We start from the raw sequence: 14,542 nt of genomic DNA, 5'->3' as shown, positions 1-14,542 counted from the left end.
AATTTTTACCCCCCTACCAAATCTTCGGATTTAAAGCCATCTTGGCCAAAGTGACTGTGTCTGTTAAGAGATAATACTTAGTGGTATCAATTTATAATATAGCATTTCAGTTTGTCTTTGAAGTAATCAATAGCCGACAGGGAGGTAATAATTTCCTAGGAAATTTTTACCCCCCTACCAAATCTTCGGATTTAAAGCCATCTTGGCTATAGTGACTGTGTCTGTTAAGATATACTACAGAGTGGTATCAATTTATAATATAACATTTGAGTTTGTCTTTGAAGTAATCAATAGCCGACAGGGAGGCAATAATTTCCTAGGAAATTTTTACCCCCCTACCAAATCTTCGCATTTAAAGCCATCTTGGCTAAAGTGACTGTGTCTGTTAAGAGATACTACAGAGTGGTATCAATTTGTAATATAACATTTGAGTTTGTCTTTGAAGTAATCAATAACCGACAGGGAAGTAATAATTTCCTAGGAAATTTTTACCCCCCTACCAAATCTTCGCATCTAAAGCCATCTTGGCTAAAGGGACTGTGTCTGTTAAGAGATACTACAGAGTGGTAACAATTTATAATGTAACATTTGAGTTTGTCTTTGAAGTAGTCAATAACCGACAGGGAGGTAATAATTTCCTAGGAAATTTTTACCCCCCTACCAAATCTTCGGATTTAAAGCCATCTTGGCTAAAGTGACTGTGTCTGTTAAGAGATACTACAAAGTGGTATCAATTTATAATATAACATTTGAGTTTGTCTTTGAAGTAATCAATAGCCGACAGGGAGGTAATAATTTCCTAGGAAATTTTTACCCCCCTACCAAATCTTCGGATTTAAAGCCATCTTGGCCAAAGTGACTGTGTCTGTTAAGAGATACTACAGAGTGGTATCAATTTATAATATAACATTTGAGTTTGTCTTTGAAGTAATCAATAGCCGACAGGGAGGTAATAATTTCCTAGGAAATTTTTACCCCCCTACCAAATCTTCGGATATAAAGCCATCTTGGCTAAAGTGACTGTGTCTGTTAAGAGATACTACAGAGTGGTATCAATTTATAATATAACATTTGAGTTTGTCTTTGAAGTAATCAATAGCCGACAGGGAGGTAATAATTTCCTAGGAAATTTTTACCCCCCTACCAAATCTTCGGATTTAAAGCCATCTTGGCCAAAGTGACTGTGTCTGTTAAGAGATACTACAGAGTGGTATCAATTTATGATATAACATTTGAGTTTGTCTTTGAAGTAACCAATAGCCGACAGGGAGGTAATAAATTCCTAGGAAATTTTAACCCCCCTACCAAATCTTCGGATTTAAAGCCATCTTGGCCAAAGTGACTGTGTCTGTTAAGAGATACTACAGAGTGGTATCAATTTATAATGTAACATTTGAGTTTGTCTTTGAAGTAACCAATAACCGACAGGGAGGTAATAATTTCCTAGGAAATTTTTACCCCCCCTACCAAATCTTCGGATTTAAAGCCATCTTGACCAAAGTGAGTGCATACACTAAGAGATCACATTCAATTATATGAATTTTTAATGTGACTTTTTACTTTTCCTTTGAAGTTACCAGAAACCGACAAGGGGGTAAAGATTTCCAGGGGGTAAAATTTTCCAGGGGGTAAAACTTTCCAGGGGTAAAAAATCCCTGTGACACCGGCTCGAGCTATGGGCTCAATTGAGTCCAATTGATGGCTCATGCCAATAGAGACGGCTCAAGCCAGTCATCGATTCAATTGAGCCGTGTCGATAGTTCATCCCAATAGAACCGGCTCAAGCCAGTCATCAGTTCAATTTAGCAGAGCCGATGGCTCCCCAACTGAGGCGGCTCGAGCTGTTCGCTCAGGTGAACCGAGGCGAGCCGGTTGATATCACTACTCGAGTTGGGCTTCTGCTCGGGCTCAAAAATTCGACTGCGCAGGTCTCAGCCTTAATTGTAAGAACTATAATATATACTTATATTGGTCCTCTCGACATTTGAGGCTGTCTCGTTATAAAACCCTATTGTCTCGTTATCGAGACGAGACGAGATGCGAGCAGTGTCCCGTCTTGTGAGCAACTATAAAAGTATTCCACATTACTGTTTACATTTCTCATGGCTTTCGTTTTTCACTCTAATCAGATCACAAGTTAAAACGAGCTGAACGAGCGAGCCATTTATCAAACTCGATTCGAGAAAATTATCTTCGACTAGGCTCGAAACTCGACTCGAATTCGAGTCAAGTCGAGTTTTAGCGTGATTCGTGTCTATCCCTAATATTAAATGTAGAATGAAAACAAGCTTGAAGACTAAACACAGACAAGATTGTTTCAGATTTTGCTAATGATAAAGCTAGGAGAAAAAGCTTTTTGAAACGACATTAAATTTTTGTTGTATTGCATGATACTTTGAATGTTTAAATATTTGAGTCCATTACAATAAATTTATTTTGAAATTGTTTCAGCAGTTGTGCAGCATCCCTGATATCCCCTTTTTATTTCTTAATCATGATGTTCTTTTCTGTAAATAACGTGTATATCTATGGTATACTGTGAATAACATCATTTCATATATTTTTTGTTTTCTCTTAAAAATGTATATGACTAATACCTTTTTCATTTTGACCACTGGCGCAAATCCCGGAGAATGAGGGGGACATGTCCCCTCCAATCTTGGAACTGAGGGGAATGACCCCCCAATAACCCGATTTGAAATGTGTTTTTTGGAGAGAAATGTGATGACTTGTGTCCGATTGTCACAAAGGAAAGTGAGATGAAATTGATGTCCCGCCAAGAATAAGCCCCAAATCTGCCAGCCTCCCAATGTTGAAGACAACTCTGCTCTCCTGACCCTCCACAGCATTCGTTTTTCAACTTCATAAATATTTCGAACATCGCTTTAAAAAATATGGGAATGATCTTATCCCCCCCCCTTCCCAATATTGAAGACAGATTTGCGCCGCTGGCTGTGACAAAAGGAAACAGTTTCAAACAAAACAGAACTTCTTTTAAAACTCAGAAATGTATACTTTCGATTTAGTCCTTATGGATTGCATGAATCTATGAAGAACAGAAGTTGTTGAAAGAATAAATTTTGCTTAAAACAAAACCAAAAAAATAGCTGCTTTGCTCCAAGTTTGGATTTTTAAAATAATAATAATAATAATAATAATAATAATAATAATAATAATAATAATAATAATAATAATAATAATAATAATAATCATCATCATCATCATCATCATCATCATCATCATCATCATCATCATCATTCAGTGGTCTTAAATAGTATCTACGTGTTTTAAAATACTAATGTTTGAGAAATATGAAGATAACTGTTACATTTACTTAAACATCTAGGCATCTTTCGGGAATTTGCCGGGCCTGAAAAGATGCCAATTGATTGTATATAGGCCCTCAGCGCCCATGGCCTGCAAATTACAAAGGGGAAAGGAACCTGAGGAAGATACCATTAAGGTAAACAATCGTCGAAGTTTCCTTTTCATAGAGGGATTTATTCCGGGTCGCTGTTCCCCTTCCCTCTGTTGCCCCTAAGTAATCTTAACAGCCAAGTTACAAACTAGCATATTGATTTAACGTTCTTGCTAGTTCTTGTATATATGCTGTTCCCTCATTCCTAGTAACGTTTTTAAACTCAACGCCACTAGAAAAAAAATTGGGGAAATAGGGGAATAAAATACTTACCTGAATACACTCACTGAATTTTGCCACACAAATAAGAAATACAACTCTTAGCAACAATTCGATTGTTGTTTTTTTTAAAATTGTAATTGTTAATTTATAAACCCATTTTCTTTTTAAAAAATTCGAGGTATGAAAATATTCTAACAAATTTTCAATTTAAATAAAGGTTATTGCTGTATAACAATTTTAAATAATACAAAATGGTTTTCAATGGTATTCAAATGATTTTCGTTTCACGTTGTGTACCTACTGTAGATCTCTAAACTATTTAAATTCAATGCTGAAACCTTAAGAAGTAGATCTAGACGTATGTTTGCATTTAAAAAAAAAAAAAAAAAAAAAAAAAAACCATAATGCATACGAAAAAGTTTCTCGCTGTCTCTTACAATTATTACTATCTAGGAACCAAAAGGGGGCAGACTACTAAATATTTTTCAAAAGCTAACAATTTAACCTTTTGCCAGTTTTTCGTAAGTGAAAAGAGATAATGAAATGTAACTTACCACAATAATAGATAATGTTATTCTACATCCGGAAATACGAATCGGAAGAATTATCAGTGTTGCCATCCATAGAAATTACGATGTGACCAAAATTTTACCCAAAAATTTAGGTTATGGCAGCGACTAGAAAAATGAACTCAACGGCAATTGATGACTTATCATACTGTCTGTGTTCCTTGTTAACTACTTTTTAAATAATGTTTGTATTTATTTTGTAATAAAGAGTACAAAATAAATATTTTTTAATTATCAATAGAATTAAAATACAAATATTATTTAAAAAGTAATTAACAAGAAACACAGACAGCATGATAAGTCATCAATTGCTTTTGAGTTTATTTTTCTAGTCGCTGCCATAACCTAGATTTTTGGGTAATTCAAATTCTGGTCACACTGTAATTTCTATGGATGGCAACACTAAAAATTCTTCCGATTCGTATTTTCAGGTGTAGAATAACATTATCCATTACTAAGGTAAGTTACATTTCATTATCTCTTTTCACTTACGAAAAACTGGCAAAAGAAAAATTGTTAGCTTTTATAAAATATTTAGTAGTCTGCCCCTGAAGAGCTAACAAATTTTCTTTTGCCCGTTTCTCGTAAGTGAAAAGAGCTAATGAAGTGTAACTTACCACAATAATAGATAATGTTATTCTACATCCGAAAATACGAATCGGAAGAATTATCAGTGTTGCCATCCATAGAAATGACAGCGTGTCCAAAATTTGAATTACCAAAAAATCTAGGTAAAGGCAGCAACTAGAAAAATGAACTCAACGGAAGTTGATTACTTATCATGTTGTCTTGGTTCCTTGTTTACTACTTTTTAAATAGTGTTTGTATTTATTTTGTAATAACTTACAGAACTTATTACAAAATAAATTCGCCTTTTTCAATAGGCGAATTTTCTAAATGGGCTAGTGGTCTAAACCGGCAATTTGGAGGTTTAGCTGTAGCATGTTATCTCACTCTTACATGCAGCTAAATCGTGTACATCCACAAATACTTCCATTTTAGCAACACTGGCACAAATCTAGGGGGGATGAGAGGCATATGTCCCCTCCAATCTTGGAACTGGGGGGACTGTCCCGCTCGATAATCCGATTTGAAATGTGTTTTTTGGGGAGAAATTTGATGATTTGTCTCCGATTGCCACAAAGGAAAGTGAGATGAAACTCGTGTCTTCACAGAATAAGACTGAAATCTGCCCGCCTCCCAATGTTGAAGACAACTCTGCTCCCCTGATCTTCCCCAACATTGTTTTTTAACTTCATAATTGTTTCGAACATCGCTAAAAAAATATATATTATAGGAACGGTCTTACCCCCCCCCCTCAATGTTGAAAACAGATTTGCGCCGCTGATTTTGACTATTATTGAAAACACGATGGATGGTACTGTGCTTTTTAATATCTCTATAAAATTATCGTAAATTATGCAATGCTGTAGGATGTATATTACCCTTTCTATCTTAGGTTTTTTCATTATTTAAACTTACTTTGGAGGAAAGTATTTCTGTGTATGTGTGTGTGTGTGTGGTTTGCTGCTTTTACTATTACACGTTTAGGCCTATAATAATAAAAAAAAATACGTTCGCTTGTGGGGGGGGGGGCAAATATCCTCTTGCACCAGGGCCCCGAGGAGTTTTGTTACGGCACTGGCATATACATTGCCATGAACGTTCAGTATTATTTCTAGGTAGTCAGTAATACTATATGAACGTTTAAAACAAGTGATAAAAAATACGAAGTGTTGAAATATAGCATTAAGAAGTTCGCATGTTTTTTTTTTTAAAAAAATACTTTACCTTTCCATTGTTAATTAGTAAACATTTCATCTCTGCAGAACAGCTTCATCTTCATAGATTTTTATTCATTTTATAAAACACATGTTAATTTCGTTAACTTTACTTTCGAAATTCTTTCAAAGTTGCCAATTTCTCATGAAATATTGACTTCCTTTTGATAATACAGTATAATGGGAATAACAGCGATAACATTCTTGGTTAAAATAGAGAATTTTCTTCCTTCTGAATAAGTTATCACATATTATATATTGATAATCCCTGGATAGTGAAAGAAAAAAAAATCATTCATTCATTCATTCATTCATTCTAACGTAAAATTTCTCAATGTTTTGTTGTGTTTCAGCGGAAGTCACGTTTCTTTGCAGCCTGTGAACTAAGAACGAAAAATAAAGAAATAAAGGAAGAAAAGGATACGAATAACAAAAAAGAAGACTATATAAACTAAACAGAAAATAACAACAGAAGACAACTTCACACGCACACATCAAGGCCACAACAAGCCATATTTTTTTCCCTTTCTTCATTGCTTTGTGAAGATCTAAAACCGCATCATGAACGTTAGATTGATTTTTGTCTTTTTTCTTTAACTTCTTTTAAAAAATCTTCAAGTTTGTTTTTTTTTTCTTCTTTTTCCTCGTTCATGGAAGGTTAAGAATGAAGCCATAGCTTGATCTTCTTTCCGGAACTTTCATTAGACTTGATGTACACTACAGTCATCAGTAATTGCGCTATAACAAATTTGAATAATATTAGAAGGAAATAAGAAGTGATTTCTGGCCCTTTAACACATTGATCGCCATGTGTATCACAGGTGATACACACAGCGTGTTCCATTTCTGATACACAACGAACGTTCTTTCCACCGCCACGTGTATATGATCTGATAGACAGGCTGGTATATTTAGCACATCTTAACTGTAGTCAGGGCGCTGGAAAATCATATTGCAGCAGTAATTCTGGCGCAGTTGAATACTTTTCTTTAAGTCGGTATTCCGCCTACACTTCGTGTATCATTTCTGATACACATCAACTTGGCGCTGATAGTAAAATTTACAAAAAATACTCTGGCGATCAATGTGTTAAGGTGGATCACCACCCGGAAGTCAGTATACATATTTTTTAGCCCATTCCTTTAACTATTGCGCAATGAAACGTTACATATTATAATTATTGTACTATAAGATAGAGTTTCGTTTCAGCTACAATACAAGACCCTGATTGATTTGATTATGTCTTCTGATATTGAAAAATGTAACAAATAAAAGAAAATATTTTATTCGTTTTACAATGAGCACACAAGATGGCACTTAATACACTAGCCAATAGTGAAAATGTAACTGGAATGAAATAGATGTTTGTTAACTATATCGACCACGCTGATAACGAAAACGACAATGAAAAATTGGAATTAGCTCTCGTTTCCAAGTTAAAGGCGGGTGCATTTAATTATATTTATTATATTTTATTAGCATTCATTGTCAATCCCTTCCCATATAGACTTCAAATCCACGTCCATTTAGACAGCCCGCCCCCCACCTTTTCAGACTCAATCGAAAATGTGCAGGCGAAATTTTCGTTTGTACACAATTAGGGGCGCCGCCAGAACGAAAACAAAGTGGGGGCTGTCTAAATGGAATCCCCCACCATGTCCAATTCAATCACAAATTGTCGCAATCGTTTGTACGTCGTTTGTACAGAAATGTGCAGGCGAAATTTTCGTTTGTACACAATTAGGGACGCCGCCAGAACGAAAACAATGTGGGGGCTGTCTAAATGGTAGAAACATTAAAAAATGTGTCACATACTATGGAGTATTTACTAACAAGACTTTGTACACACTGTTGTGTCGATTTGTATGTTCACACTATCATGTGATTCACTACATTGATCTTATTCTAACGATGATGGAATCTGAAGTTTATATATATCAATCATTATTGCTGAGTTAGTTTATCACTGCTCGACTCTTATTATTAATCTTATTCATTATTTCTTACGTGAGCTGAATCCTTATGGGAAAAATGCATTTTTTTTCTTTCTAACTTGCGCAGAAACCGTTATCCTCATGTCGTACAGGAAATTAATAAGTGGAAGATATAACAAATTCACAAAGTAGACTGTTAAAGGGAAAATTATAACACAGTATCTTGTTTTATTTGAACATCTTCATTAAACTCATTTTGCAAAAACTATAAAATGCATGGTATTTTGGTGCGTTCAGCATTCTGATTTGCGAGTAGGGTTGCCAACTGGCCGGTATTTCACCGACCTGGCCGGGAATATTGCTGTGATTTTGATTAAGGCCAGTTACCGGTGCAAACTTCTTATTAGCCCCTTCTGACCGGTATTTTGGAATCTGCAATCCAGAATGTAACATTGAACATCGAAATTTTTCAACAGTGCCTTTACAAACACAAATTTCCGTTGTATTACACGTTATCGATATATTTTTTTTAATTTATGGCAGTTTTTTATTTATTTAACATAAAAATTTGATAACACTTGGATTGGATTGTAAAAAAATTTTATACATTTATTGAGAGTAGAAAATGACTTTTTCCTTTGAAGTGTAAGTTTATAGAGTAAATTTCGTTTTATGAATCAACAATTGTTACGTAAAGATTAATATCCAGTATTATTCATCTGTTTCGATAATTGTAAAGAAGTGGCAATTGCTGGTAAATTCAATAATGATCAATACAGTCTTCAGTTTCTCATTTGTACAGAGAATTTTGAGGGTGTGCCTTCAATTTTGCTTTCCTCAGTTGGCAACCTACTTACGAGGTTTTGTTTCAACTCTGCTACGTAGTGGCTCCGTACTGACACTCCGCATGCAAATAAGTATGTAAGGCTACCATACGTCCCGGTTTCTTAAAATTTGTCCCAGTGTGCAGAAATTTTCCTTCTTGTCCTGTTTTTTTTATTAATTACATATCAAAAGCTCTGAAAAGATAATGTAATCGACTTATTCCTTTTGCTTTCGATTCCGACAATACTATAGGAACAATTTCATTCTAATCTTTATTATTATTCCAATCGCTGCTTCCCCGGATATAACATGCAATATTTAAATCCTCCTGACTGGCACTCTTATCACCAAAAGTAAGAATGTATACCCCGAGGTGGCGACAAATTCTTGTAACTTTGCAGACCAGCCCCGAAAACACTTTTTTTTCCGCTTCAGAGAAACAATTATGCAAATTGCTTTCTTTTAGTTCGCATTTTGGGTTAACAAAAATAAACCAGTTCATTGAAATTTGGAAACAACTTCATAAATCTGGATATAATAACTTTTTCTTTATAGAGATGTAGAGCATGTGCGGTGGTATGTGTAATAATGTTGAAAATATAATTTTTGCCTAAATAGTGTATGTTCACTGATTGCGTTTATATTGCATGTAAACAAGGCAGGTTATCGTAATCCGAAACTATCAGCAAGTATATCGTTAATCCAATAAACCTGGAATCTTCTCATATTTTCGTATCTTCATTTTCCCTTGTCATATACAAACCTTTGAAACACCAAATAGTATTCCATTTTAGTGATCGTGGTCTTGGTGCGAAAGTGATTAGCAACATCTGTAATATCATACTAATTATCCTTCAACTGTTATAACGAAAATCTCTAGGAATTCATGAAATTTTCGTCTTCTTCAAATTGTACGAATATGATTGCAAAATGTGTGTATGTGCAATATGATATAATATACGATGATAATTCAAGAAATATTGAATTAAAGAAATAACAAATTAAGTAGTGAAATAAGTGATTTAGTCAATTCAAGGCTAATGACAGAAATTATAGTCTTTCTTAATTTACGAAAGGATAAAAATATATAAACAAATAATTCTATAAACTGAATGTGTTTTAATCTTAAACAAATAAATATGATGTCATTTGTATACTCGAATAAAGACGAATTACGTGCATGGATGCCAAATAGGTGCAGTATGGACACATGAAATAAAATGTTATCCGAAACGACGAGAAAGGGGCTCGTTTGACAAATCTTTTTGAAAACACCTTCTTAATATACGAGATACGATTTGATGTTACCAATGTTTAATCTGTATTTTAGTTTCGAGATTTGTTTTCTTCAACATTGAATTTAGATTAACATAATTTAACATTCTATGTAAATTATATGTATAGTTATTTGCATGTAATTCACATTTTCCTTTGTGCTTATTCTTGATAGGTGTAATAAATGTTACCAAACTGTAGCTAGAGGATAGTTTCTTTCAGAGCAAATCTTAATATACTTACCTATATTAATACATTGTCCTGTATGCTTGTGTGTGTGTGAATGAGTGATAGCTCTAGTTTTAAGTGGTAACTTCTAAATAGCATTTATTATGTACGTGTCTTACTATAACATGTGTATATCTGATTCATGACCCAGGTCATGAGGTAACAAATCCAAAGTAATCCAAATCGGCTTTGAAAGGCAAGTCGAAGCAACAGAATAAGCTGGAGATAAGGACAATTTCTTAAAAATTTCAAGAACTCCGATTTATGGAAAATATGTGTATCACTTGATTTTTTTCTTTCCTTGGCTAACTCAAACATGTATTCGACCTACACCACGTAAAATCAGTCACTGGATGAAAGTTATTTAATGCTCAGAAATAACAGGTAAACGATTAAATTAATACTTCTCATCATCTGGGCTTGGTCAGGGTAACCCCAACTAGTGCAGTTACCTGGATCCAGGTCAGAGTAGTATGAGGGGGAACATGTGTCTCATCAGGAACAGTTCAGAATTGATTCTCGAATAATAAGATGTGAATATGAAACACCTTCTAATATCTATTCAAATTTCCCACTATATTTCCATAATTATCCAGTATTTCTTCATTTCTACTTTCTTCTTTCTCTTCCTCTTTTATCTTCTTCTATATTATCCATAGACTATCCAACATCCCTTTTCTGCAATGTTTTCCTCTGGTCTCTCCCTACCTCCAACTCAATAGATTTCTCTAGAAGACCTTTCCAGACCTCCTTTTCCCTTCTATGCTCCTTCTCCTTCTCCCTCTTCTACCTCCCTCTTGACTTACTATCTCCCTTTCTCAGTCTTTCCTATTTAAATAAAACTGAAGAGAAGTGGTGACTGGGAGTTGTCACTATAGGCATGGTCAATAAATTCACTTAGATTTTCTCTTCGGAAGTCCGATATTAAATAATTAATAATAATAATACATATAGAACAGAGAAATTAAAAATTATCTTAGTTAATTACTGAATTAACAAACCGAAGTTCAAGCTGGCGACAACAAGAAGGGTCACTTCATGTTTTTCCAAATCACGATGATTTCAGTTTTAAATACGAACCATGATAGGACGTTCGCCAGAAATGAACGACTTCGTTTCATGTCATCATGTTTCATAATAGCCCAACACAATGTCTCATAACAGCCCCACACTACGTTTCATAATAGCACCTAGACTTCTGATCCATGTTGCCCCTCCTCCATGCAGCATTTCACACATTACTAACATGGTTTGAAAAGCTGGAAACATCCTCTACAAAAATATATATTTAGTTGGTTATTGAGGCATTTAATATGCAGATATAACAAAAATTTCGTATGATTAAATGTTTTTTTGTTAAAAAATGGATGCTTTCAGATTATATCTTTTCTCTTAAAAACTGTCATACTTCAAATATTTGAGATATATGCAACAGATATAACAATAATTTTACTACCTTGTCATTTTTTCAGACTTCAAGGTCACACAGTTCTCAAAAAACATGGTGATTCACATTAGCCCCACTTTTTCAGTGTTTCACAATTTCCCCACTTGATCCTAGCCCGTAGTTCATTCCCGTTAAATATGTAAAGTAAAGGGTGGACTGTGCTCGTCGTTCGTCCTACTGGACATTAGATCCACGACGGACATAGCTGGTCGCTTGTTCGGAAAGTGTTAAACTATAGGTTAATGTATTGTATAGCTTTGGTACCAAAAAAGAAGACTAAAATTTAACAGATGAATATTATAAACGCTGTTTATTCTGCTTACTGCAACTGAAAGCCTTTTGTTTAAGGTCTCCAACCCTGTCACACTACTGGATCAAAACAGTAAATACACTCCCACCGATATTCAAACCGGAGACTTTAAAGTACGCATCCTAACCAAAGCTTGTACAAGTGGTAAAACTTCTTTTTTTAAAGAAATAGATGTAAACTCTCAGTAAACGTAATTATTTCAGCCAAACATTTTTAGAACTTAACAAAAAAAAAAAAAAAAAAAAAAAAAAAGAAAAGAAAGAAAGAAAGAAAGGGAGACCCAATTATTAATGCATGAAACTAAACTAAATTATCTTCCTTTCAAGAATTGATTTAGAATGCATGATTCTGTTTATTAAAAATATTTTCTTATATACGTAAGTACATATTGTGAAACAGTTAACGATTTCTTCGTTATACGAATATTTAATAATAAGTTAATTCCGTTAAATTAAGGGAAATGATCAATCTATTCAGTAAAAATTCTTGTATTAAATAGCACCAGGATTATCCATTTACAAAAAATTTAAATTTTTATGGTGTGTGGAAATGATCATATCAGGAATTACTGACTTCGTTCCTTCTGACTAATATACTCCCGCTTCGTTTACATAAAATTGTTTTCTAGATAGTACTGGTAGACGTTACTGTTTGTTGGCCATAAGACTGCAGTTATCTGCATGTATACGGTACATGCCGTACATATACAAAACAACGGGAGAATATAATGCCGGCTTCAGAGTACTACTGTTTGTTGGTTGCCATGAATGAACTGTGGTAGGTATCGACTTCATATATCATCTTTATAATAGTATAGCTCAAACTCCCATAAATAAGGGATTTTACTATTCCTGTTACGCATTTGTAGATGATTCTGCTGATGAAAATAAGCCAAAATGCCTCAACAAAGCAAAGTAGAAATCGGATTTGTTGCTGGATTACGGACTTCGCAGTATGTGAGAAAATCAACTTAAATTCTATAAATGAACGTACATGTTTGCCTATTCATTTTTAAAAACAATCAAACTTTTATTATTGTTTATTATCCTAAATTTTTCTTGTAAACAAATTCAATTTAATCTTATCGTAAGTAGACCTCTAGCAACGTGATTTTGCCTGACATGGAACCAATTGGGCCACTTGGATGCCAAGCGAAATAAGTCCAAAATTCAAGTTTCAAGAAGAGAAATTTGAAGATCAATATCTCATAAAAATTCATATTTCTATATGTTGGCAACAAAAACCATAATTATATACTTTAAAGTTATATATATATATATATATATATATATATATATATATATATATATATATATATATATATATATATATATATATATATATATATATATATATAACTTTAAAGTATATAATTTTAATGTATATAACTTTAAAGTATATATATACAGAGGGTTGATTAATTCGTGTGTCAATTTCATTTGTTCACTGTGCAAAAGTGGTATGAGGTAAAGCCGTGGAATTTGGTGTAACTTTAGACGAAGGACATAAGTTTTGTTTCACCATAGAAATATGTCACTTGTACCAAAGATTGAAGAGATATAGGGTCAAAGGTCAAATTTCGATATTTTCCTTATGGGATTGCAATGGTAAATTCTGAAAGAGCCAGAAAAAATGTAAATCGAAGTGATAATAAAGAAAAAGTTGTATGGTATGATTCTATGTTGCAAGTCGACCAAATATAAGTCAATTAAGTGTCATGGTCAGAGGTCACTGTCAGATCAAGGTCACAGGTCACATGGAGAACTCATTTTGACATGGACCCGGGTTCGATTCCCGGCGGGAGCTCATGTGGTTCGGATTCCACGTTAATCAGTAGGTCCACGTCTCATATAGCCTCGCTGCTGAAAGGGACGCTACAACTAACTGGACATTGCGTTGTTTTCAATGTATTCAAATGGGTTCTCAAGACGACCTGTGACCTTGATCTGACCGTGATCTCTGACCTTGACACTTGATTGACGCATATTTGGTCGACCTGCGACATAGAATCATACCATACAGTTTTGTGGTGTTTTTTTTTTTTTTTTTTTTTTTTTGTTATCACTTCGATTTACGTTTTTTCAGGCTCTTTCAGAATCTACCATTGCAGTCCCATAAGGAAAAGATCGAAATTTGACCTTTGACCCTATATCTCTTCAATCTTTAGTACAAGTGGCATGCTTCTAGGGCGAAACAAAACTTATGTCCTTCGTCTAAAGTTACACCAAATTCCACGGCTTTACCTCATACCACTTTTGCACAGTGAAAAAATGAAATTGACACACGAATTAATCAACCCTCTTATATATATAAGTCCTGAGTGAGATACTGACTGATCAACACCCAGGCCAAACTACTTAAGTTAGAAACTTGAAATTTTAACAGTGCATATGATTCCTGACGTAAAGTACCACTAAGTTAAAAATTTCGCGTGAAAGAGGTGGAAATAGGAATGGTAATTATTATAGTAAAATGTTCGTATCTTCGAATCTCTGAAAGGTAGAGACTTGAAATATTATAATATTGAAGTTGC

General features: G+C 34.1%; 1 protein-coding gene across 1 annotated transcript in view; it reads left to right on the top strand.

Annotated features, from left to right (window-relative positions):
* LOC145680312 (uncharacterized) overlaps positions 1–6,445 on the top strand; it is a 70,056-nt gene extending 63,611 nt beyond the window's left edge. The window contains exons 2-3 of the mRNA XM_081750686.1: positions 4,641–4,668; positions 6,344–6,445. Coding sequence (XP_081606812.1) covers positions 4,641–4,668; positions 6,344–6,445 — 130 coding nt within the window. The remainder of the gene's footprint in view (positions 1–4,640; positions 4,669–6,343) is intronic.
* The last annotated feature ends 8,097 nt before the right edge of the window (positions 6,446–14,542 follow it).

The sequence above is a fragment of the Thermobia domestica genome, chromosome 1, assembly GCF_964235325.1.
Source record: "Thermobia domestica chromosome 1, izTheDome1.hap1.1, whole genome shotgun sequence".
In the NCBI taxonomy this organism is placed as follows: Eukaryota; Metazoa; Arthropoda; class Insecta; order Zygentoma; family Lepismatidae; genus Thermobia; species Thermobia domestica.
This window is presented reverse-complemented; position numbering and strand designations above follow the sequence as displayed.